We start from the raw sequence: 27599 nt of genomic DNA, 5'->3' as shown, positions 1-27599 counted from the left end.
ATTGTTAAATATAGTCTCTTGTACGAGTTGAACAAAAAAAATTTTAAAAAAGTTAAACAAATTTTTAAATATTAATCTTCAATTCCATTATTAAATCAAAGAAAATATGGTTTTTTAAAAAAAAATAATTGGTGCAGAATAAAAAAACATGTCTGTGTTTTATAATAATATCTAAAATCGACCCAACTTGCCAACGTTAGAAGTAAAATTGCACAATTTTAAACATTAGGGGTAAAATTACTCCTAACTATAAACGTTAGAGGTATTTTTGCACATTATTCTAGGCTAATTGATGATCTAAATGTAAGGTTGTAATCAAACCGACCCAAGCTTTGGTCTGCTCATTCTCAGTTCGTTAGAAAATTCACGACCTCGACCTGTTCGTGAAACGCTAGAGAACTTGATTTCTTTAACATAAAAACTACATATTTTAAAATCTATAAAATTTAAGTTTGCACAAAACTACGTTGTTAACATTATAATCTTATAAATTATTATTTTATTATAAATATTAAAAATAAAAGGCTACATATTTTATTATTTTTAGAAGAGGGATCACAGATTTTATATTGAAAAATAATTAAACAAGGTTGCCAAGAGGTTGCCAAAAATTGGCAACTTTCCGTAGCACTCACAATAACTCCAATAGATTTTAATAGTTTAAGATCCTAATTGACTTTAAAACTTTGAGGCAAATGAATGTAATGCCTTTATAAATCCGAACGAAAACGAGTTTTTATCCAATCCACCATTGAACCGCTGATGAATGGCGTGGCTCATTACAACCCTATCTAAATGAACTCATAATCTGACAAATAAACTCACAATCAATAAAGAAAGAAGCAAATTAGTATCAGATTGAATCATTCATTCATTTGCAGCTACGCATCCACTAAACAACTTCATTCAGAAATGAGATTATATTAAGAAATTAGGTGGATTTTTGATCCTGAGAAATGCAAAGATATAATAAAAAAAATCTCAAACAGTTGCCTTCAACATGTTCAACTCGATTTCTAGCTCCTCAACATGAAGAATCTGCTTCGTGATCTCCTCAACTAAATTCTGGCAGTCATCAGGACTGATATCATCTGATTTTAAGACGTACAAATCCAAATTAGCATGAAATGAAGAAGGCGAGTTCGTCAATTTAAGACATATAGAACCCACATTTCCTGACATTTTCAAGGTCTAAAAGAGTTAGCTAGCAGCACAGATTCGTGTAAAACCTAGAAATGCTGTCCCAGCTAGCACTGAGACTTAAAGAAAGAGAAGTTCATGTAAGTACGCTAAAGAAAGAAATGATGTCCAGGTCCAAATAGGAAATGTGACAAAGGTGTAAATAAATGCAATGAATTAGTTTGCGCAAGGACTAACGTCAAGGTGTTCCCGAAACAAGGCTGATGGTTTACTTTCTTTCGAGAAAGTTATGTTGGAGCAAGGACAAAGACTAACATAACGATTGGAAAATCAACTAATATCTAGCAATTACAGCCCTATCTAAATAGTGGTTAGCCGATTTTCTAACAAACATAAACTCACAACCATTAAAGAAAAAAGCAAGACATTTACCATCTTAAAAAATGAAACCGAAATAAGAGCAAAGTGGGTAAGATTCATCGAGAGCAGCAAGCAATAACTATCTAGCAATCAAATTAATTCAAAAGATTGAATCATTCATTCATTTGCACCTAATCATTCATTCAAAAGATAGTAACAAAAAAAATTCTCAAACAGTTACCTTCAAGAACCAATACTTGATTTCTAGCTCCTCAACCTCTTCAACTCGATTTCTAGCTTCTTGAGATGGAGAATCTGCTTCCTGATCTCCTCAACTAAATTTGAGCAGTCATCGGGACTAATATCATCTGATTCTAAGACGTGCAACTCCAAAGTTGCATGAAGTGAAGAAGGCAAGTTCCTCAATTTAAGACATGTAGAACCCACGTTTCCCCACATTTTCAAGCTCTCAAGATTCGGACATGAAATTTCTAGGATAGGACAGTTCTTGTCAAATTCCTTTAGAAGAATTGTTTTCAAATGCTCGGAAGCAACAACAAGCGCCCCTTGAAAGCCACAATAACGTAATTCTAAGCATTCAAGCAAAGGACTACCAGATAAAACTTTCTCAATGGCTTGATTACCCAACTCAGAATGATCTATTTGTAAACTCTTAAGAGATTCCCAATTTACTTCCCCATTCGGCATAAACTTACAAGCACATATCTTCATTTTAACCAATGAAGAATTGTTGAAAAAAAATTGCTGCAACAGGTACTTGTGTTGTGATTCCACATTAAAACCATCACAGTCCAAAATGAGCTCCTTTACATCTTTTTTGGCAGCGAAACGAATCCACAACGACAATCTAGGATCCAGTTCATACAAAGGGATATTTTTGGAGTCGATAACAAATTTCTCTGTAGTCAAGCAATCATAGAGAATTAGTATGTTATTAGTATATTGTCAATCAAATTGATGAATTATCCGACAGACATACCGTTGGAAACAAAGTTTAGAATCGAGATATAGTTCCATGCATACTCCCACATAAAGGGCTCTATTGTTGATGGTAAAAAGGTGAGGATCCGGTGAATCACAGTATCTGACAAGCCTTCTATGATATCTCCATTGTAACTCGATAGCATCTTCAAAGTAAACATAATGGTAATGAATAATTCAAATTTAAAATGCTATTATTTATCTGTTAATAGGAAATTAAACTTAAAACAACTTTCAATGAGACTAATTTCTAGTATAAAACAGTAAAATATTTGCTCAAAAACTTATATACATCAAGCAAGTCCCAATTTGTAGCTTCTCAACATGCTGAACCTGCAGAATAGTACGATGAACCAAATCTATGCAGTCTTCTTCTTTGAATTCGTTTATGTCGTAGCCAAACGCTAAAGTAGCAAAAACTGAAGACGGCAAATTCATTAATTTAAGAGATCTAAACCACATTCCACCTGAAATGTTCAATCTCTCAATATTGGGACATGAAATTTCAATGTTACTAGATTTAACTGAATCCAAAAGAACAGTTTTCACACTTTTAGAGGCAATAACAACAACATCAAAGAAATCACAGCTGTATAATTCCAAGTATTCAAGCATAGGAGTACCCGATATGACATTCTCAAACCCTCCATTTTTCACTGCACAGTGATGTAAAACCAAAATTTTGACAGATCTCCAATTTACTTTCCCAATCGGCATAACATCACAATAACCTAACTCAAATTTAACCAATGAAGGATGGTTGAAAAGAAATTCCGGCAAGGAATACATGGCGTTGCTATTGAGAACCACAATGAGTTCCTTTACATCTTTTTTCACAGCAAAACATATGCACCGATCCAAGTTAGGAATCGTAGAGTCATATGTCACTATGATGACAAATTTGTCGATATTGGGGCAATCATCATGAAGATTTAGGGTTTTGTCCATGAAATTGGAAAATTTGTCGAGAGGCGTACCATCATAAATGAATGTGAGAACTGGTACATGAGTCCATTGATACTTCCACGATTTGGATAAAACCATAGTCTTCACTAAATCGGTTGTCCACAGACGGGAGAGGATGCGGTGAATCAGGAAATCTGGTAAGGCACTAATGCGGTCTTCTTTCTCGCCGGATTTGATTCTTTTAATTTCATTTTCTGAATCGCATTTTCCTTCGCTTGCCACCATGGAAGCTCCGCCAGTTCCCGCCATAAACAAGCAATCAAAAAGCAAATTGGGTAAACTACTGTCGAGGAAATTTCTTTTCTTGATATTTACAGTATTAGTTAAAAATTTATTAAAAATAATAAGAAATAATATTTAATGTTTAAATTAAATTGGCTTAATGCTTCTCCAGCTCCCTTAATTTGTCCAAATTGGTCATTTTACCCCTCCAACTCATCGAATATCCTATTTACTCTCTTAACTCCATAAAAAATAGTATTTCTCACCCCTTTAACTTGTCCAAATTTGTCATTTTATTCTCAACTCATCGAATATCCTATTTACCTCTTAACTCCATAAAAGTGGTATTTCTCACCACTTATGATCCTATTTACACTCATAACTCCATAAAAATGGTATTTCTTATCTCTTTATAGTAGTAAAAAAAGTTGAAAAAAGAAAAAACGAATAAAAAATACAAATAACAAGAACATTAATATAAACAAGTTAAATACATTATATGTAGGGATAATGTACCAAAATAGGTCTATGATTTTTGAGGAAGTATCAATTTAGGTTCCACTTACAAAATAGCATAAATATAGGTTTAACGTTTAAAAAATGTTATCAATTAAGCTTCAATAATGGATTGTAAGGGGTGAAAAATACCACTTTTATGGAATTAAGGGGGTAAATAGAACATTCTATAAGTTGGGGGGATAAATGGACAAATTGAGGGGGTGAGAAATACCACTTTTATAGAGTTAAGAAAGTAAATAGGACATTCGATGAGTTGAGGGGGTAAAATGACCAATTTGGACAAGTTAAGGGGGCTGGGGAAGCATTAGGCCAATTAAATTTAAATGGCTTAATACATCATTTACCCCTGAACTTGTCCTAAAAGCTTAATTAGCCCCCTGAACTTTCAAAGCGTTCTGATAGCCCCATCAACTTACATAAAATGTTAAATTAGCTTCCTCAACTTGCATAAAATCAAGGGTAAAATTCAAATAAAACCCCTGTGGTTTCACTAATTTTTAGATAAAGGACTGTGGTTTACTTTTTGTCAAAACGAGGATTAAGGTTTCGCACTTTTAAGAAAACAATTAAAACCACCTTTAACGACCTGAAAATGAAATTTTTCAATGTCATATTTACTATGGAACTACATTTTCGATTTTCAAAAATCATCTTTTTTGGAACTTAAAGTTGAAGGATAAAAGTTGTTTAGAATATTATTAGTAGTGCTTAAAATATGTCATTTTTGAAGTCGTTATTTTGTTAAAGTTAAAAATCTCAGTCCTTACTTTGAAAAAACATAAATCACAGTCCTTTATCTGAAAATTAGTGAAACCACAGGGGTTTTATTTGAAATTTACTCTAAAATCAATTGATCACTCGATTACATTTTACGCAAATTCAAGGGGTTAACTGAACTTTTTATACAAATTGAGATGACTATCGGAACACTTTAAATGTTCAGGGGACCAATCAAACTTTTTGGATAAATTTAAAGGATAAAGCCAATTTAAATACTATATATAAATATATAATAGGATAATAACAAAAATAAAAATTTCAAAATATGATGTTTAAAATAAATCTTTTGAAAATCTAGTCCGTTGGGGATAAATTAAGTTTTTTAAATCTAAAAGTTAAAAATTAAATTTATCTATGACTTATGAAGTGGTGCAATTTTACTTCTACACAACAAAAAAAAAAAATTAAAATGGCTGATTTGACAGTTATTCAACTATCACATCAGATCTTCCAAACAAGTTCGTCGATAAGATAAAACAGTTATGTGTATTTTGACGGATTGTTTATACATATTTTAATAACACATTAAACAGTGGTAAAACTTTTAGACTAGTGGTTGAGAGCTTACCTATAACTAGGGATGTCATGAGTAACTTGTATCTAGCAGACCTAAATATTATTATTTCGGCAGGTTATTTGTAACTGTGTTAGTAATAGAATAAGAGCCCGTTTAGTTTACCTGATGTTTAATTTTATTGTTTGTTGTTTGAAAAAATTGTTTTTCCAAAAAACAGTGATTCCTTATTTTTCATCTACAACTGACAAAAATAAAATATCTAATCAAACGTTTAAAACTCTCATTTTTAATATGAAAATGGAACAACCAAACGTCCCCTTAATATTTTACTTATAATTGATGTTTGCAAGATCTAATAAGATAATTAAATAACGATTAAATAATAGTAAAATGGTGTGTTTAAATTTTCTATTTGATAAGAGTAAAATTGATCTTGCTTGACAACATTATGGATAAAATTGTATCATTTTTTACATTAGGAGTAAGTGTGCATTTCCAGAAAAATGTTAGGGAAAAATTTCGTTTATCACTTGTTGTCTAAGTTGATCGTTAGAGCTGTGGATAGCGCTCTGCAGTGTTGTTACATTTTTCTTGGTTCCTGTAGTGTCCCATTTTTTTTTTTTTCGCCGATGATAGTTTCATCTTTTTCTTGGCAACGCCTGAGGTAATAAAATTGATGAGATTATCTCAGCATATGATTTGACTTCTGGTTCTGTCTATATTTCTTTTTAATAATCGAACCAATAATATATAAATTATTTATATATGTAAAAATAAAATTATAATTTTTATATTTGTATATTAAGTTCGGTTCGGTTATGTCTATATTTCTTTTTAGTAATCGAACCGATAATCGATTACTAAAAAGAGCCAAAATTCCCAGAACTTCCACAGGAAATGAAGGAACCAACCTAGCAATCAGTTAAAATGTTCTGCATTTCCATGACCATTTCCAATTCCAACAAACAAAAACAGATCAACTCGAATAAGAGGGCAGCTCCACTCCCAGAATACAGTCTCCTCATCTATCAGCTATTCAAAGAGGGTGCTAGCTTGTCTGATCAGATATGTGCAACAACAACAGACCCTGCGCCAAAAGTATTCAATCTATATCAGCCCAAGCCACAGATAATTTCCTGCTAGTTGCAATAATTTTTTAGGCTAATTTTATCAGATGATAAAATTACCTGGCTTCATCTCTCTCTGGACCTGGTCCAGAACCAAAACTCATATTTGCCCTCTAGCCAAGCATCACCACTAGGATGTGTATGCATCTATCGATCTCATATTCTTGACAAGTATAAACGGTTCCTCCTCCATCCGGGGTTGGGACCGGCTATGGGCATTAAGCCGAATAGACGGAGTTAAAAAAAAAAATTAAGCAACAAGAAAAAAATCGACCAGCAGAAAAGCCTAAGCAAACAGACATCCGACACCCACACAATCAACAGCGTGAAGTAAGAAATTAGGTATGCATCAAATTGTTTTTTTTTTCACCTCCATGTTATTATTCATGCTGTAATTTCGTTAACCCTTTTTTCAAAAAATTGCTAATCATCCTCCAGGTTAAGAGAAAAGGAGCTACTTTCATTAAAGGGACATCTGAATACTCAACAATAAATAACTGGTATCTCAATTCATCTCATTACATAGGTAAGTCGAATAATATGAAGATGCCAAAGCGAGCCTTGCAAAAAATTTAAAAAACAGAGTTGCCAAAGCAGACTGATAAAACAAAAAGAACAATTATGCATATCCTCAAAACAGTTTTTAGTTACAGAGGCTATCAACATGTAAAACAAGAAGATTCAGTAACCCACAACTCAATAAAATGCAACAAAGCAGGAAAAAACAATTACCACCATGACATATTGCAACGTGTATATAAACCCTCCTCCTTTATCCAGGCTTGGGACTGGCTATGGGCATTAAGCCCAATAGCCGGAGTTAAAAAAATTTAAAGCAAGAAAACAAACAACCCACAGAAAAAGCAAACACCAAAATGTTACTAAACCTTACTGATAAGACAAAGTGTAATTAAAAAAATGAGTACTAATAAGGAGAGACACATTAAACCCTTAAGATCAGAGTACAACATGTTGGAAGAATACAAATATTGGATGACAAACTAATCACCACAGGTTTCTCACACTCAAGATCTCAATGCAACAGAAACAAAGGCAGAAAAACCAACTGATTTGCATAGGAATAAGGCTTAATGCTTCTCCAGCCCCCTTAACTTGTCCAAATTTGTCATTTTACCCATTCTCAACTCATCGAATATCCTATTTACCCCCTTAACTCCATAAAAATTGTATTTCTTATCCCTTTATAGTAGTCAAAAAAGTTGAAAAAGAGAAAGAACGAATAAAAACTACAAATAACAAGAACATTAATATAAACAAGTTAAATACATTATATGTACGGGATAATGTACCAAAATAGGCTTATGATTTTTGGGGAAGTATCAATTTAGGTTCCACTTACAAAATAGCATAAATCTATAACGGATTGTAAGGGGGTGAAAAATACCACTTTTATGGAGTTAAGGGGGTAAATAGAACATTCTATGAGTTTGGGGGATAAATGGATAAGTTGAGGGGGTGAGAAATACCACTTTTATGGAGTTAAGTGGGTAAATAGGACATTCGATGAGTTGAGGGGGTATAATGACTAATTTGGACAAGTTAAAGGGGCTGGGGAAGCATTAGGCCTAGGAATAAAGAATAGAGAATTATCAAAACCAGAGTAAATAAAACAGAACATTGTGGATATTTTACACTAGAAATCGAAATGAAAAATTAACCTTTAACTGGACTTGGTGCAACACTAGACCCATAGAAAAACAAATGCACTAACCAGAGTAAGCACTTAATTATACAGGAAGCAAATAATCAGAAGTCCATTACTAGAGTTCCAGATAAAAAATAGTTCTACAGGAAATAGAACAAAGAATAACCAGCATAAAACAGAGACTCATTTAAAGATATGTATTAAATCATTCTCGATATCTCCTTAATAATTAGCCACTAATAAACCATTAGGTTAATTTTTAGGAACTAAAGTTTTACTAGATGAAAATAACAAATTTAATATCTTTCTTTGATTATATATTTTTACAGTAATGTATACATTGAAATCGTCATATGAACACAACTGTATATTTTAATATACTTTTGATTTCTACTTGTGTTGATATGCTAAATTAGTTTCTCCTTCATTTGCACTAATAGCCGATTAGTTATGGAAATGGACACAGGCACCGGAAAACGTTATTTTTTAAGGTTTGGATCAGTCTTATGATTACGAATGCCCCATATGCTTAGGTGAATACGAATCGGATGAAATACTCAAGAAAATACCTGCTTGCGGTCACACAAGTATTTCATCCGCAAGCAGGTATTTTCTTGAGTATTTCATCCGCTTCGTATTCACCTAAGCATACGGGGCATCTGTAATCATAAGACCGATCCAAACCTTAGAAAATAACGCGCAAGCAGGTATTTTCTTGAGTATTTCATCCGCTTCGTATTCACCTAAGCATACGGGGCATCTGTAATCATAAGACCGATCCAAACCTTAGAAAATAACGTTTTTCGGTGCATGTTTGTTTCCATAACTAATCAGCTATTAGTGCAAATGAAGGAGAAACTAATTTAGCATATCAACACAAGTAGAAATCAAAATAGGGAAAAAATTAAAAATTATACGGTTTTTGTGTATGCACCATTGTGTTCATATGACCCTTTAGGCTGATTAAATGTACTGTAAAAATATATAATCAAAGAAATGTATTAAATTTAAATTTATTATTATTATTATTATTTTGACAGAGTATTACTTTAGGCTCCTCCTCCCTTAACCAAAGGTCCAGGGTTCGATCCTCGTCTTTGGGAATGGAAAGAATTTCCGTGGCCAGCAGTCCCACCCATAGAGGTGCAAACCATCTGCGAAAGTGAATAGACATTAGTGGCTAATTGTTAAGGAGATATCGAGAATGACATGAACACAAAGCTGATATCCCCATCGGTGACCCGCCCCGACAGGGACGGGGAATCCCCGATAAAGATCCCCATGGGATGGGGATGTGGAAAACCCCCATGATGCATCTCAAACCATGTATTTCATCAGAAGACTGAAAGAGATCATGCTTCTATTTGCAGAATCCAAGTCTCCAGTATTTGATCCATTCTATAAGTAAAAAACATGGTCTGTCATAGGATAAGGCATCTAAATACAAATCTAAGCAAGAACAAAATAAGATAAACAAATAAGATAAAAAAAATGTGACCCCCAATCTATCTTAGTCAACCAATTAAAATCCAATTGTCCAGATGCATGTGTTCCATCTACAAAAAAAATAACTATCACAGTAATTGAGAAAAAATTATATCTAAGCATGAAAAGAAGGGTCAAAACCTGATCAGTCCGACTCCAATGTACATGTATATCTGTAATAACTGAAATTCATGAATTAAAACAAACAAACAGTTGTCAAAAATTACAATCTAGGATAGGACCTATAGACAGCAAATCTTTATTGAACAGAATTAACAAAAACGAAATTCACAAACATCGTTCAACCATACAAAAGAATTAGATATTACCGAACCCGTCCTAAAAGCACTTAAAAGTAAGAAGACCAACACCTGGGATAAAAGAAGACTTGTATTATTAGAACATAAGACAAAATGGATGGTTCAAGATAAACTAAATTGGAAAGAAGGATGTTCAGATAGGGTTTGTCAAGTGCAAATTTGATGAAGCGTTTCCATGTAAGAAAGGGTTCTGTTGCTATAGGGAATCAACTTCAACTCGAGAACCCTGAGATAACACATTTAGCCAACTCAAATTCCCTTGTCCCTCCTTGTGAAAGCTAAACAAATAACAATAATAAAATGAAGAACAGCAAGAGCTCCCTGATCATCAACTCAGCAACATGCCCTCCAATCCATTATTACTTGTGGATTCCTGAGAAATCAGAAGACCAAGGCTCAAAATTACTTCCACCAAATTTTTAGAGGCGGCAAATGACGAAATTTATATTTCAAGGCTGAAAAGCAAAACTTCCTGCTTGGTCCAACTCCATGTGTTCACAGGTCCAACCAGGAAACCTGAGATTCTTATTCATTATGCAGAAAGAATGAAGGGGAATAATGAACAGTGTTATTAAAAAACTAAAGTAAATTAAGAAAGTAAGCGCCGCTCCCTGGTCATTGTTTAAAATCTATTAGAGCCCTTAACTTCTGGACGTCTGATGGAATCTGCGATTTACAGTGGATTCCTGAGAAATTAGAAGACCAAGGCTCAAATCCCAATACTTCTCACCAAATTCATATTTACATGTAAAAGGAGATCAAAGTATCAGAAAACCCATATCCTCGTCAAATAGTTGGAGGACACAAATCAAATTCCCAGAGGCAGGAGCAGTTCTATCCACATAAGAAGAAAAAAAAAAAATCACAAAATGAGGAACAATCATCTTTTCAGGAGGCAAACAAAGAAATTTATATTTTAAGGCTGAAAAGCAAAACTTCCTCATTGCTCAACTCCATGTATTAATTATGCAAAATGAGTGAAGGGGATAATGAAATACGAAATTAGGTATGCATCAAATTGCTTTTTTTTCACCACCATGTTGTTATTCATGCGGTAATTTCTTTAACCCTTTTTTGAAAAAATTGCTAACCATCCTCTTTGCAGCATTATGTTCAGGCTATTCTCTATAGGTTCAGAGAAAAGGAACTACTTTCATTAAAGAGACGTCTGAATACTCAACGATAAATAACTGGTATCTCAATTCATCTCATTGCACATGTAAGTCGAATAATACGAAGATGCCAAAGCGAGCCTTAGAATAAATATTAAATAACAGAGTTGCCAAAGCAGACTGATAAAACAAAAAGAACAATTATGTATATCCTCAAAACAGTTTTTAGTTACAGAGGCTATCAACATGTAAAACAAGGAGATTCAGTAACCCACAACTCAATAAAACGCAACAAAACAGGAAAAAACAATTACCACCATGACATATTGCAACGTGTATATAAACCCTCCTCCTTTATCCAGGCTTGGGACTGGCTATGGCATTAAGCCGAATAGGCGGAGTTAAAAAAATTTAAAGCAACAAGAAAACAAACAACCATAGAAAAAGCAAACACCAAAATGTTACTAAAAAAGTTGTTTAAGAAAATACAAAACCTTACTGATAAAACAAAGTGTAATTAAATAAACGAGTACTAATAAGGAGAGAGACATTAAACTCTAAGATCAGAATACAACTTGTTGGAAGAATACAAATATTGAATGACCAACTCATTTGCATAGGAATAAAAAAAGGAGAATTATCAAAACCAGAGTAAATAAAACAGAACATTGTGGATATTTTACCCTATAGAAACCGAAATGAAAAATTAACCTTTAACTGGACTTGGTGCAACCCAATTGTTCAAGAAAACCCTCTATTCGTCAAAGCATCTGAAGAGCTCCAAATACGAAATAGTTCTTCTCCAAGAGGAATTAAAGAACTTCCTGAAAGCTCCAATACTCGTATTCTTCAATGGGACATACTGGACCCATAGAAAAACAAATGCACTAACCAGAGTAAGCAATTACTTATTAATTAAATAGGAAGCAAATAATCAGAAGTCCAAAAAGAAGACGATATCCAAGAAAACCCTTTATTTGTCGAAGCATCTGAAGTTGACAGCTCCAATCACAAAACCAGTACTAGAGCTCCAAATAAAAAATAGTACTACAGGAAACAAAACAAAGAATAGCCAGCATAAAACAGAGACTCATTTAAAGATCTGTATTAAATCAATTCATAGTTATGAAATGTTTGTAAAAATGTCAAAGAGGAATTGAACAACCTCCTGAATGTAAGCGCCGCTCCCTGGTCATTGGTTAAAATCTATTAGAGCCCTTAACTTCTGGACGTCTGATGGAATCCGCGATTTATATTTACAAGTAAAAGGAGATCAAAGTATCAGAAAACCCCTTTGTTCATTTAATCAGTCGGAGTTGAATCGGAATCCACATCCTCATTGAATCATTGGAGGACAAAAATCAAATTCCCAGATGCAGAGCAGTTCTATCCACACAAAAATTTGACAAAGAATGAGGAAATGATACTTTGAGGAGGGCTAATAAAGAAATTTCTATTTTAAGGCTGAAAAGCAAAACTTCCTGATCACCCGAACTCCATGTATTTCTTTGATACCTGGCACCACATATCAAACCAGAGAGATTCTTATTCTTCATGCAGAAAGAGTCCTTAGGAAGCCTGAACAATGTCATTCAACACAATAAAAATGAAATGTAATAAATGAAGAGGACAGGCTGTTCATGAATTCTTGTTTAGGCAGTTCATACGAGGGAGCGGATTGGCTCGAGTGGAGAGGAAAAACCCAGTTCATGTAGTTAATAAACCGTTCAGAGCCCTTCTTCAAAGATCAGTATCTTCACTAGATCATTTTTAGACCCATGTTTCATTCCAAATATTAGAATTATTTGAATCTGCCGATTATGAGGTAAGATAATTCAAATCCATATAAACTTCCAAAACTGCCATCTCACATATATTCTTCCAATAAATGTAGCTCATAAGCTTCAATTAAATCTTGGAAAGAAGAATCAAATACCGTTAGAAGAGCAGAAAAGGAACCCTTAAATCATCGTAGAAGCAAGATCAAGTCACAGATGTTGTTCTCCACGCATAAAAAACAAAAAAAAGAAATCCGAGGCTGAAAACACGAACTAAAATGATAAGGCATCGAAATAAATTGAAAGGATGCCAAAATTAAAGAAGTGTATGAAGTTCCCTGTTTGGTCCTGTTAAACTATATTATCTTCTAAACGCAGATGGAATCCTTGATTTACAGTAGCTTCCTGAAAAATCAGAAGACTAAGGCTCAAATCCTAATACTTTGCGCCACATTTAAAGTAAAAGGAAATCAAAGTCTCGTAAAAAAACCCTTCAATCATTTAAATAATTGCAATCCATATCTTCTATCTACAATTCTTTTTGTCAAGAATCAGGAAAAATCATATTGAGGAGGCAAATGATGAAATTTATATTTTAAGGTTGAAAAGCAAGACTTCCTGATCGCCCCAACTCCAGTATTTCTATGATACCTGGCACAACCTAACCAACCAGAGATCATATTCTTATTCTTCAGGTAGAAAGAGTGAAGGGTAATCGTGATTCATCAAACACGGTCAAAAAACGTAAATAAATAAAGAAGGCAGCGCTCCCTGTTCGGTCATTAGCTAAATCCATTGGAGCCCCTAGCACACCCGTCTTCTCGACGGCGATGGAATCCGTGCTTTACAGTGAATTCCTGAGAAATCAGAAGACAAGACTCAAATCCCAATACTTTCCACCAAACTATATTTAGAAGTAAAAGAAGATCAAAGTCTCAGAAAACTCCTCTATTCATTTAATCAATCGGAATCCATATCCTCATCGAATCATTGGAGGACAAAAATCAAATTCTCCAGATGTAGAACAATTCTATCCACACAAAAAAATTGACAAAGAATGAGGAAAACCGAAGAAGTGTGCGACACTCCCTGTTTGGTCATTAGTTAACAAATTACAATCCATATACTCATCAAATCATTGGACGATGGAATCAAATTCCACAGATGCAGATCTACAAAAAGAAATTTGTCAAAGGAAAAATAATATTGACGAGTCAAAAGATGAAATTTATATTTTAGGATTGAAAACAAAGACTTCCTGATCGCCCCTACTCCATGTATTTCTATAATACCTGGCACCATACATCCAACCAGAGATAATATGAGATTCTTATTCTTCATGCAGAAAGAGTGAAGGTAATCATTATTGATCCAACTCAATCAAAAAACGTAAATAAATAAAGAAGGCAGCGCTCCCTGTTTGATCCATTAGAGCCCAACATCTCGACGACAACGATGGAATTCTGATTTACAGTGTATTCCTGAGAAATCAGAAGACCAAGACTCAAATGCCAATACTTTCCACCGAATTATATTTACAAGTAAAAGGAGATCAAAGTCTCAGAAAGCCCCTTTGTTCATTTAATCAGTCGGAGTTGAATCGGAATCCACATCCTCATTGAATCATTGGAGGACAAAAATCAAATTCCCAGATGCAGAGCAGTTCTATCCACACAAAAATTTGACAAAGAATGAGGAAATGATACTTTGAGGAGGGCTAATAAAAAAAATTCCATTTTAAGGCTGAAAAGCAAAACTTCCTGATCACCCGAACTCCATGTATTTCTGTGATACCTGGCACCACATGTCAAACCAGAGGGATTCTTATTCTTCATGCAGAAAGAGTCCTTAGGAAGCCTGAACAATGTCATTCAACACAATAAAAATAAAAAGTAATAAATGAAGAGGACGGGCTGTTCAAGAATTCTTGTTTAGGCAGTTCATACGAGGGAGCGGATTGGCTCGAGTGTAGAGAAAAAACCCAGTTCATGTAGTTAATAAACCGTTCAGAGCCCTTCTTCAAAGATCCGTATCTTCACTAGATCATTTTTAGACCCATGTTTCATTCCAAATATTAGAATTATTTGAATCTGCCGATTATGAGGTAAGATAATTCAAATCCATATAAACTTCCAAAACTGCCATATCACATATATTCTTCCAATAAATGTAGCTCATAAGCTTCAATTAAATCTTGGAAAGAAGAATCAAATACCGTAGAGCAGAAAAGGAACCCTTAAATCATCGTAGAAGCAAGATCAAGTCACAGATATCCTTGATTTACAGTAGATCTAGTAAAAACCCCTTCAATCATTTAAGTAATTGCAATCCATATCCTCATCACATCAAAGGAGGACCAACATCAAATTCCACAGATGCAATGCAGTTCTATCTACAATTCTTTTTGTCAATAATCAGGAAAAATCATATTGAGGCCCCAAATGATGAAATTTATATTTTAAGGTTAAAAAGCAAGACTTCGTGATCGCCCCAACTCCAGTATTTCTATGATACCTGGCACCACATAACCAACCAGAGATCATATGAGATTCTTATTCTTCAGGTAGAAAGAGTGCAGGGTAATCGTGATTCAAAAACACGGTCAAAAAAACATAAATAAATAAAGAAGGCAGCGCTCCCTGTTCGGTCATTAGTTAAATCCATTGGAGCCCCTAGGACACCCGTCTTCTCGAGGGCGATGGAATCCGTGCTTTACAGTGGATTCCTGAGAAATCAGAAGACAAGGCTCAAATCCCAATACTTTCCACCAAACTAGATTTACAAGTAAAAGAAGATCAAAGTCATAGAAAACTCCTCTATTCATTTAATCAATCGGAATCCATATCCTCGTCGAATCATTGGAGGACAAAAATCAAATTCTCCAGATGTAGAACAATTCTATCCACACAAAAGCATTGACAAAGAATGAGGAAAACCAATACTTTAAGGAGGGTGAGAAGGAAATTTATATTTTAAGGCTGAAAAGAAAACATCCTGATCGCCCGAACTCCTTGTATTTCTGTTATACCTGGCACCACATATCAAACCAGAGAAATCTTGAGATTCTTATTATTCATGCAGAAAGAGTGAATAGGAGGGCGCTCTCTGTCAGGGAGTTAATTAAATCGGTTAGAGCCCTCCTTAGAATAGCAATATCTTCACTAGACCATTCTTGAACCCATGTTTCATCCCAAATATTAGAATTCCCAGGTTTGAGATTAGCTTCATCCACGAAAGACAGAGAAAGCAAAAAACCTTGAATATTTGAATCTGCCATATCACATATATTCTTCCAATAAAAGTAGCTCATAAGCTTCAATTGATAAATCTTGTAAAGATCAAATACCGTTAGAACAGCAGAAACCCTAAAATAATCGTAGTACCCAGATCAGGCGACAGATGTTGTTCTACTCGCCTAAAAAAAGAAGGAAATCCGAGGCTGAAAATCCATGAACTAAACAAGCATCGAAATAAACTAAACGGACGTCAAAATTTATAGAGAACCGGTCTATTAAGATAAGAAATGAAAACCAAATTCGCAAACACCGTTGGACCAATAAGAAGAAATTGACATTCTTGAACTGCTTGACCTCAAAAACCCATAGCTAGAAGATTCCTGAGAAATCAGAAGACCAAGGCTCAAATCCCAATACTTCCCACCAAATTTATATTTACAAGTAAAAGGAGATCAAAGTATCAGATAACCCAAATCCTCATGATAAGGCTTAATAGCAGAACTTCCTGATTGCCTCAACTCCACATATTAAAGTAATACCTGGCATCACATTCAACCGCAAATATCTGAGATCCTTATTCATTAACCAAAAAGAGTGAAAGGAATAATGAACAAGTTATTTAAAAAAATTGAACGAAGTGTGCAATGCTCCCCGTACGAGGGTCATTAGTTAAAAATATAATATCTTCTGAATGCAGATGTGATTTACAGTGGATTCCTGAGAAATCAGAAGACCAAGGCTCAAATCCCAATACTTCCCACCAAATTTATATTTACAAGTAAAAGGAGATCAAAGTATTAGAAAACCTATATTCTCATCAAATGGTTGGAGGACAAAAATCGGATTCTGAGAGGCAGGGCAATTCTATCCACATAAGAAAAAAAATTCATCGAGTGAGGACTAATCATATTTTAGGAGGAAAATAAAGAAATTTATATTTTAAGGCTGAAAAGAAAAACTTCCTGATTGCCTCAACTCCATGAATTGAAGTAATACCTGGCATCACATACTCAACCAGAAAAAATTGAGACCCTTATTCCATATGCAAAATCAGTGAAGGGAATAATGAACAGCGTTAATTAAAAAACAATTAAAGAAGTGTACGAAGCTCCCTGGTCATTAGTTAAACTATATTATCTTCGAAATAAAGATGGAATCCTTGATTTACAGTAGATTCCTGAAAAATCAGAAGACTAAGGCTCAAATCCTAATACTTTGCGCCATATTTATACTTATAAAGTAAAAGGAAATCAAAGTCTCGGAAAACCCCCCTTCAATCATTTAAAAAATTGCAATCCATATCCTCATTAACATTCAGGGACGGCGAACATCAAATTCCACAGATGCAAAGCAGTTCTATCTACAAATTATTTTGTCAAGGATGACAAAAAAATTATATTTAGGAGAGGAATGATGAAATTTATATTTTAAGGTTGAAAAGCAAGACTTACTGATCGCCCCAACTCCAGTATTTCTATGATACCTGGAACCACATAACCAACCAGAGATCATATGAGATTCTTATTCTTCATGGAGAAAGAGTGAAGGGTAATCGTGATTCATCAAACACAATCAAAAAACATAAAGCACTCCCTGTTCGGTCATTAGATAAATCCATTGGAGCCCCTAGGAAACTCGTCTTCTCAATGACGATGGAATCGGTGCTTCACAGTGATTCCTGAGACATCAGGGAACAAAGCTCAAATCCCAATAGTTTCCACCAAACTGTATCTAGAAGTAAAAGAAGATCAAAGTCTCAGAAAACTCCTCTATTCCATATCCTCATAGAATCATTGGAGGACAAAACCAAAATTCTCCAGATGTAGAACAAATCTATCCACAAAAAAATTGACAAAGAATGAGGAGAACCGATACTTTAAGGAGAGCGATAAAGAAATTTATAATCTAAGGCTGAAAAGAGAACTTCCTGATCACCCGAACTCCATGTATTTCTGTGATGCCTGGCACCACATATCAAACCAGAGAAATCTTGAGATGCAGAAAGAGTGAATAGGACAGCACTCCCTGTTCAGGGAGTTAAATCGGTTAGAGCCCCTCTTGGAAGATCCATATCTTCACTAGACCATTTTTGACTCATGTTTCATCTCAAATATTAGAATTCCCAAATTTAAGATTAGCTTCATCAACGAAAGACATAAAATGCAAAAAACCTTGAAGATTTGAATCTGCCAGATTGCATATATTCTTCCAAAAAACATAGCCTGTGTTGCACAGAAACTTTTCTTCATCAGCGTTACCGCATTTCTTGTTCATTTCTTTCCCGTATCCATTACAGTTTCCTAGCTAAATTTTCTTAGAAATAACGTTTCTCGTGTCCGTTTCCGTGTGCATTTTCGTACTTAGCTCATAAGCTTCAATTAATAAATCTTGTAAAGAGGAATCAAATACCGTTGGAACCGCAGAAAACTTAAAATCATCGTAGTACCAAGATCAGGCCACAGATGTTGTTCTCCTCGCATAAAAAAAAAAGAAAGAAAGAAATCCGAGGCTGAAATCCATTAACTAAAATAAACAAGCATCGAAATAAACTAAACGAAAACCAAATTCGCAAACACCGTTGGACCAATAAGAAGAAATTGACATTCTTGAACTGCTTGACCTCAAAGCACCCATAGCTCGAACACCTACACCTGACAACGGAAGTTGGATTCCTGAGAAATCATAAGACCAACGCTCAAATCCCAATACTTACCACCAAATTTATATTTACAAGTAAAAGGAGATCAAAGTATCAGATAACCCATATCCTAATCAAATGGTTAGAGACCAAAAATTGAATTCCCAGAGGCAGAGCAGTTCTATCCACATGTCATAAAATTGAGGAATAATCATCTTTTTAGTATTTTAAGGTCAAAAGCAAAACTTCCTGATTGCCTCAACTCCACGTATTAAAGTAATACCTGGCATCACATATTCAACCAGAAAAAATTTGAGATTCTTATTCATTAAGCAAAAAGAGTGAAGGAAATAATGAATTAAGTTATTTAAATAATGAATTAATTTAAAATGATGAGTGAAGGGAATAATGAACAACGTTAATTAAAAAACAATTAAAGAAGTGTAAGAAGCTCCCTGGTCATTAGTTAAACTATATGATCTTCGAAATGCAGATGGAATCCTTGATTTATAGTAGATTCCTGAAAAATCAGAAGACTAAGGCTCAAATCCTAATACTTTCCGCTATATTTATACTTATGAAGTAAAAGGAAATCGAAGTCACGGAAAACCCCCTTCAATCATTTAAAAAATTGCAATCCATATCCTCATTCACATTCAAGGACGACGAACATCAAATTCCACAGATGCAAAGCAGTTCTATCTACATTTCTTTTTGTCAAGAGACAAATGAAATCTATCGCCACAACTCCAGTATTTCTAATGATACCTGGCACCACACAACCAACCAGAGATCATATGAGATTCTTATTCTTCATGCAGAAAGAGTGAAGGGTAATCGTGATTCATCACACACAATCAAAAAAGGTAAATAAATAAAGATGGAATCAGTGCTCCCTGTTCCGTCATAGTTAAATCCATTGGAGCCCGTCTCCTCGACGAGATGGAATCAGTGCTTCACAATGGATTCCTGATAAATCAAAAGACAAGGCTCATATCCCAATACTTTCCAACAAACTATATTCAGAAAACTCGTCTATTCATTTAATCAATCGGAATCCTCGTCGAATCATTGGACGACAAAAATCAAATTCCTGATCGCCCGAACCACATATCAAACCAGAGATTCTTATTCTTCATGCAGAAAGAGTGAATAGAACGGCGCTCCCCATTCAGGGAGTTAATTAAATCGGTTCTTAGAAGATTCATATCTTCACTAGAAGACCGTTCTTGACCCATGTTTCAACCCAAATATTAGAATTCCCAGGTTTGAGATTAGCTTCATCAACGAAAGACATACAAAGCAAAAAATCTTGAAGATTTGAATCTGCTATATCGCATATATCCTTCCAATAAGCTTCAATTAATAAATCTTGGAAAGAAGAATCAGATACCGTTGGAAGAGCAGAAACCCTAAAATCATCGAAGTACCAAGATCAGGCCACATATGTTGATCTCCGAGGCTGAAATCCATGACTAAAATAAACAAGCATCGAAATAATCGAAGTAAACGAATCGGATATTAAAATATTAAAAACGAAATTAGCAAACACTGTTGAACCAAGAAGAAGAAGTTCATATTCTCGAACTGGTTGACCCCAGAGCAGCCATAGCTAGATCACGAAGACCTGACATTGGAAGAGAGGGTGCTTGTATTTATAGTATATCAAAGAGGAAACGGAAGGCTAAGATTAAATTGAGAAAAGGATGACCTGCGGTGCGGATTAAATACCAAAGACGGTTAGTGGATCACGCGTAAGATAACGCGTAAGTTGGTGTCTTCTATTCTATACGCGATATATTCTGGTCAATTATACTAATAGAATTATAGAAGTGAATGATCGTTTGTTTTACCTACTGTTTGTTGTTGCTGTTTGCTGTTACGGTTTGTTGTTTGTTGTTACGGTTTGATGTTGCTGTTTGTTGTTTGCTGTTTGCTTTTGTAAAAGACTGCTTTTCGAATGTAAAAGACAAACCGGAAATCACTAACCAAATATCTAATGCTGCTTTTCAATTGTAAAAGGCAAACAGGAGGTTACTAACCAAACACCTGAAACTCTCTCTTTTGAAACGAAATGGCAAAAGGAGCCTGAAAATGAGCAACCAAACACACCCTAACTGTTTACTTTCTCTAACCTTCAAACTAGGGGTGCATGTTGTTGGTTTTTTAAAAACACTAACCATACACTAATTCATTAAATTCGGTTAATCGCTAATCGGTTAGTCAATTATTTCAGTTGGTTAACCTTCTATTTCGGTTTCTAACCATTAGTAAATAAAAATAAAAATAATAAAAGAATTCTAATTTTTATTGTGAGGGAGTAAGGATGGCAACGAGCACTGTACCCGCGGATACCCTGCACTACCCGACCCTAATGGAACTATCTGTACCCTATATAAAAGGGTATGAGACGGATATAGGATTAAAATCATTACTCGTTAGGGTAATGGGGCGGGTATGGTAATACCCCCTAGGGTACCCGGTACCCATTACCTATCATAACTTTTTTATATATCAATAAATATCATTATTTTTTAAATGTAAAACGTGACATTTTGAACCCCCAACCATTGAGTGATATCATTAAACTATTTTGTTCTTATTAGTTATGGTTCAATTTGTTCAATTTGGGATTGAGATTGGCATTACCAGTGGGTACCCTATCTGTTGCCATCCCTATGATGGAGACGGCGGGTCAATGGCGAGTTGAGGAAATTAACTGCGGAGAACGAGATGTACGTATATTATGATCCTTTAGTTTTAATTCCGTTAAATTGTTTAGTCTTTATATCAAATCTTCATCTAAAAATGTGTTAAAGAACAATGAAACGGATAAAAATAAAAAAAAATAAAAAAAAGAAGCAAAATGCCCCTAATAAAATTTCTAGCTTTAAAGTTTTGAAAAACAAATAATAAAATTTTATCCTTGTTTCTACATCCAGAAACATAAAAGAAAAAAAAATCGCATAAACTGAAATTAGAGAGACAGTAACAAATTAACTGAGAGTTTTTTACATATTTTCATCTCATTTGATGTTAATATTTGATAGAATGACTTTTTTTTTAAACCAATATTTGATAGAATGACTAAACCATTAAAAATAAAAAAAAAAATTAGAGACTTTATAATTAAATAGTTGATTGAGTAATGAGTTATGAAGAACTATGGTGACTAAATAATTATTTACCCATATAAATAAATTTATTTTTATGTTTAATTGAGATTCGGTCGGTTTCGGTTAACCGCGGGTTTTGGAATAAAAAAACCGTAACCGTAACCATTAAACATTATTTTTAAAATTAAAAACCGTATACTAGTCCATCGGTTTCGGTTAACCTTATTCTCAGTTTGGTTTTTCGGATTTTTAAAATTGGAGGGTAATGGAAGTAAGGTAAAGTATTTTAAAATTTTTTGTCTCTGCAGAATAAATTTAATTTTCCTTCCTTTTCATATTTAAACTCTCAAACGAAGTTAAACATTTAACATCATTTATATTCTATAAACTCTCAAGGTTAATTTTTAACTTTCATTTCCATCACTTCGCTTCTCTTTCTATTATTTCCTTTAATTCTCACATCCATTAATCTCCAAACTCCCAAACAAAGGCTTAATATATAACTAGTTTTTGGCCCATGCGATATACAGATTCATCTTGACATGTATAAATATTAAAAGAATTTGTAATTTAATAATTAAAATTAACAACATAAATGTGCTATCTAAATTAAATTTTATTATTTTATTTTTACATTTATTTTGAATAATATTTTTTATAGATAAATATAATAATATAATTAAAATTAATATATTATATTATATTATATTAATAAAAAAGGAGGAAGTCACATTTCAACTCCACTGTTTTATATTATATATAGATTAGATATACAGAGAATTAAAGAGAATCTATAGATCTTTTTATAGATAAATATAATAATATAATTAAAATTAATATATTATATTATATATTTTTATCAGTAAAAAAGAAGAAAGTGACATCTCAACTCAATCGCTACTATTTTATTCTATATAGATATGCAGAGAATTAGAGAGATTTTAGAAATTCATCTAATTGAAATTAATATATTTATATTATATTTTTGAGTAATTAATTTATTAGTCCCTGTATTTTGATAAAACACATTGTTTAGTCCCTGTATTTTCAAAAACACATGGTAAGGTCCCTAACTTTTTTTTTAGTAAATTGTTTAGTCCTTTCGTCTGTTTGTTAGATTTTTTACCGTTTATGAATTCGAAAATGACTAAATTACCCTTTACTATTTATTAGTCAAAAACAATTCACACTTCTATGTCTTTCTCTCACAACTCGCGCTCACAAAAAAATGGAGAAATGATTGAATCTCTAACTCATAATCGAATCAGTCATGCTCACTCTTCCTGTTTGAATTAAAGATAGAAATCGACTCAAATCTCTCTCGCTTACTCTTCCTGTTAGAATTGAAAGTGGAAATTCTCTTACTTTCAATGGTGAGTTTTAATTTCCTCCATATTATCAACTCATGTTTACTGTCAACTGTTTCAGTGATGACGAAAGATGTTTCTGCTGATCTAAATTGAGTAATAGAATCTTCATGAGAGCCTAACGGTAGAGACTAAACAGTTCACCGAGAAAAACGTTAGGGACTAAACAGTTCATCGAGAAAAATGTTAGGGACCTTACAGTTCATCGAGAAAAAAGGTTATGGACCTTACCGTGTGTTTTTAAAAATACAGAAACTAAACAATGTGTTTTATCAAAATATAAGGACTAATAAATTAATTACCCTATATTTTTTACCAATAAAAAAGGAGAAAGTGACACTTCAGCTCCATCGTACTATTTATATTATATATAGATAGATATACAGAGAGAGATTTTAGAAGAGAATTCTGATTTTAATCTAAATTTTGTACAACTCTTTAATATAATATGAATAAAATAAGTTTTTTATAGATAAATATAATAATTTAACTAAAATTAATTTATTATACATCATAGTATTATATTTTTTATTGATAAAAAAGGAGAAATTTTTTTGATTGGCGGCGGCAGACCATGAGGGGGTGTTAGGTGTTTCTACCCTTACCGTTCCCCCTATCGCTCTTTCTCCTCTTCTTTTAGAGGATAGGATTGGGGTTAACTTTCCTAGGCTAATCCCGGTGTAGTTGCTTGTTTTGCTTTCCTTTCCTTTCCTTTTCTATCCAAAAAAAATTGAAAAAAAAAAACGTTTTACCATAGCTTGTTATATAAGTATAGCTATAAATTTGTTTTTATTTTGAAAAATAAGAATTTGAAAATCCGTTTTACTTTTAATTGTACAAACAACGTATATTTCACCATAGTTTAAACAAAAAAGAGATTAATCAATGTAGGAAAGTCAAAATTCTTGAGTGTTCGTAATTATCATGGTAAAACAAATAACTAAAAATATTATGTTTCTTAATAGGAATTTTTTATTTGATGGTGTGAAAGTAAATCCTAATTGAAAAAATTTTATTTGATGGTGTGAAAGTAAATCCTAATTGAAAATTATTATGTCCTTTAATTGTAGAAACTAGTTATTTCAATTTTTTTAAGTATAATTATTTCAATTTTAATTACATGTTCATGAGTTATATAGTCCAAAGATTTAATCTACATTTTAAATTAAAAATCAAATACACTAATATTTAATGTCTAACTTAAATTCATTAAACCAAAATAATGGATACTATACACGTATAGTATCTCAATTTGGCTATCATTTTAACTTTATTAGTCGGTAACCGAACCAAAATTTTTTGGTTTAATAATATTTGGTTACGGATCTTATTCGGAATAGAACAAACTTTGGTTCGGTTAACCGATAGTTCAGTTCGGTTAGTAACCGCACCAAACCGATGCTCACACCTAGATACTTGCTTAAATGGTAACAATTCCCTGTAATAAAGTACTTAAACAAGACAATAAAGTACTTGATAGTAATATTTATTTGATACTTTTTTGTTGCACGTGTCTACATGTCTTTTTTTATAGTTTATTTGATTTCTCGGTTCGAGACTTGTCAAACACCTTTAGGTGGATCCTCTACGAATCAAAGCTTTCTGCATACGTCAGGACTCGAATTTGAAATTTAGCTTAAGCGGCTTGAGCCCATTAACCACTCAAACCAACCTTAATTGGCACGTATCTACATGTCTTTAATTAGTTAGTAATGAGTAATATTAATATGATGTACATGTAAATGAAAATAACAAGATTTATAAATGTGTAGAGTATGACTATAATTAGAGATAAAATCGATCAAATTTACAAATATTAATTGTATAGTTGCACTATTTATGATGTTAAGGGTAATATTATTTTGGCAAAAAGCATCATGATGTTACATATCAGAGAAAGAATAAATCAGGCATTAGTATTATGTAACTGCATTTAATTACCATTATGTTATGAGTGTATTTCTGTTATGATGCTATTTTGTTTTCTAGCTAGTTTGTTATGCCAGCTGGCATTCTTGATAGTTATCTTGTAACCGTTTGGCCTTTTATAGCAGGTCATGCTCATTGAGCAACTTTATCAATAGAACCATCTACTTATTCCTCCTAAATTCTCTTCTTCTCCTATCTTCTTCCTCTCTAAATTCTAGATCGGAATCAACAGAACTCAGGTTCTGACATTGGTATCAGAGACGACGGTTCCTCCGGCCGTTTATGGTCCATCCGCAGACAAGAGCAACAACAACACGAATTCATATGGAAGAAATTACAGAGCAGTTGAAAGCACTGAGTGCTGAACTGACAGAGCAAAGATCGTCGACGGAGACGAAGCTGTCGGAATTGCAAATTCAGATTTCCGATGAACAGAGGGTTCAAAACCAGAGGATCGAAGCTCTGTTAACTGAGCAGACTCAGATTCGGAAGGAACAATCTGCAATGCATCAATCCCTACTCACTTCTCACAAAAACTTAGAAACTCTTGTTCAGAAAACCATCGCCGCCATTTCCAAGATGGTGGAACCTCATTCTGAATCGATTTCGATTCCACTAAAAACCCATGTTAACCATTTCAAAGAGAAGAGTGCCTTCTCTGGTTCTGACGGAATACTTGGGCCAACTCCGTCCGGAGGATTTACAGGTTTCACTCCGTCGGGATATTATGCCGGCGAAAACTCTGGTAGTAAGGTAACGGTACCGGTCAATAAAATGTTACCGCGATGCGAGTTACCTCCATTTGATGGAACTGAAGCAGATATCTGGGCGAGCAAATGCAACAAATATTTCCAGATATTTGAAGTTAGCGAGGAGAAACGAGTAGATCTGGCTGGATTGTTTATGCAGGGGCGTGCGGAGAAATGGAACCGGAACTGGAAACCCAGTCATCCGACAGTAACTTGGCCGGAATTTGTTGATGAGGTGAGCAAACGATTTCCAGACACCACAGTGCGTGATACAGTGGAACAATTACTTAAGCTACGCCAGATTACAACGGTGGATGCATTCCAGGATAAATTTGAGGAAATGAAGCTCCATCTGGAAAAGTCTTACCCCACCATCGATGAGGATTTTTACTGTAAGGGATTCATCGCTGGCCTCAAACCAGAATTGCAAACTTCAGTAAGATCCTTCAAACCTGTAACCTTATACGATGCAATTCAACAAGCTAAGTTTTAGGAATTACATGTTCAAGCCATGATGGAAGCCCTGAAACCTAAGCCTACCTTTCGATCACCCATCCAAAATAAGCCATGGTCACCTACTACACCTTCTAAGCCAAACACAACCCCTGTAGCTTCACACAAACTGCCTGAACCTAACCAACCAGTCACCACTCAACCTTCACCCCTGAAAAGAACTCCTGGAGTTTGTTGGCGCTGTGGAGATAAGTATTTTCCAGGCCATACTTGCACCACTAAGAAGTTGCACGCTATGGAAGCTTTGGAAGAGGAACCTGAGCCAACTAATGAGGAAATACATGAGGCAGAGGAACCTTCCCCACCTTCACCAGATGAAGAGCAAATTTCCCTGTCCATTCATGCTCTTACTGGAGGAAGAACCAATGGAACCTTAAAACTAAAAGGGACTATGCAGAAGAAGGTTATTCACATCCTAATAGATAGTGGGAGCACCCATAGTTTTGTGGATGAGCACTTTGCCAAGAAGATTAAACTTCCACTACTCAAGGTCAAGCCTGCAGCAGTCACCATTGCAGATGGAAGGCAACCGACAGTACAATACAAATGCAATGACTGTTCCTAGACAATGCATCACACCAGGTTAATTGTATGTAAGGATAAGAAAGAAGTGGAACTTAAGGGCATGGAGGTTGAGGAGATGTCCATTAAGCAGATGACTCTTAAGTCAATGAACAAACTCATCACTAAAGGTTAGAAAGGTGTGGCTTCCACCCTGTTCCTAATGCAACTTAGTGAGGAAAATGCTCTTTCACCAAACACTTTAACCACCAACCCACCTGAACCCTTACCACCTGCACCACCAGCTTATATACCCTTACTACACCAATACAAAGCCTTGTTCCTAACTCCTACAGCCTTACCTCCACAAAGATCCCATGATCATTCAATACCTCTAAAAATTAATGAACCAGTCAATGCCAGGCCTTACAGATATTCATTTCATCAGAAAAATGAAATAGAGAGATTAATAGCTGAAATGCTTACCTCTGGTGTTATTCAGCCTAGTACAAGCCCTTATGCTTCCCCAGTTTTACTTGTTAAGAAAAAGGAGGGG

General features: G+C 34.2%; 1 protein-coding gene across 7 annotated transcripts; it reads right to left on the bottom strand.

Annotated features, from left to right (window-relative positions):
- Positions 1–563: 563 nt before the first annotated feature.
- Positions 564–20540, bottom strand: LOC136211118 (F-box/LRR-repeat protein At5g02910-like). Of its 7 annotated transcripts, none has more exons than XR_010678355.1 (8): positions 12382–20540; positions 11928–12263; positions 9348–10938; positions 6694–6842; positions 6418–6593; positions 2501–6165; positions 1742–2420; positions 564–1091 (listed from the first exon to the last, which is right to left on the bottom strand). XR_010678355.1 is itself a non-coding variant. In XM_066002661.1 (8 exons), exons 5-7 carry the CDS (start codon positions 3507–3509, stop codon positions 1765–1767), a joined length of 834 nt encoding a protein of 277 aa, XP_065858733.1. In that variant the 5' UTR covers positions 3510–6165; positions 6418–6593; positions 6694–6842; positions 9348–10938; positions 11928–20540; the 3' UTR covers positions 565–1091; positions 1742–1764. The 7 variants fall into 7 exon arrangements, 1 of the variants encoding a protein (XP_065858733.1); XR_010678358.1 differs by having other exon boundaries at positions 11928–16769; positions 16888–20540; XR_010678359.1 differs by having other exon boundaries at positions 11928–17590; positions 17682–20540.
- Between the last annotated feature and the right edge of the window lie 7059 nt (positions 20541–27599).

The sequence above is a fragment of the Euphorbia lathyris genome, chromosome 1 (assembly GCF_963576675.1).
Source record: "Euphorbia lathyris chromosome 1, ddEupLath1.1, whole genome shotgun sequence".
NCBI classification, from domain to species: domain Eukaryota; kingdom Viridiplantae; phylum Streptophyta; class Magnoliopsida; order Malpighiales; family Euphorbiaceae; genus Euphorbia; species Euphorbia lathyris.
The sequence above is the reverse complement of the archived record's forward strand: the minus strand, read 5'-3'. Positions and strand labels throughout refer to the sequence as shown.

Excerpts from the sequence above, each read along its gene's own strand:
- LOC136211118 (XM_066002661.1), bottom strand. The coding sequence starts at position 3,509 with ATGTACCAGTTCTCACATTCATTTATGATG. Across the intron at positions 2,649-3,479 it reads TCTCACATTCATTTATGATG|ATGCTATCGAGTTACAATGG; the intron begins GTACGCCTCTCG and ends TTTACTTTGAAG. Across the intron at positions 2,421-2,500 it reads TCTAAACTTTGTTTCCAACG|AGAAATTTGTTATCGACTCC; the intron begins GTATGTCTGTCG and ends GCTTGACTACAG.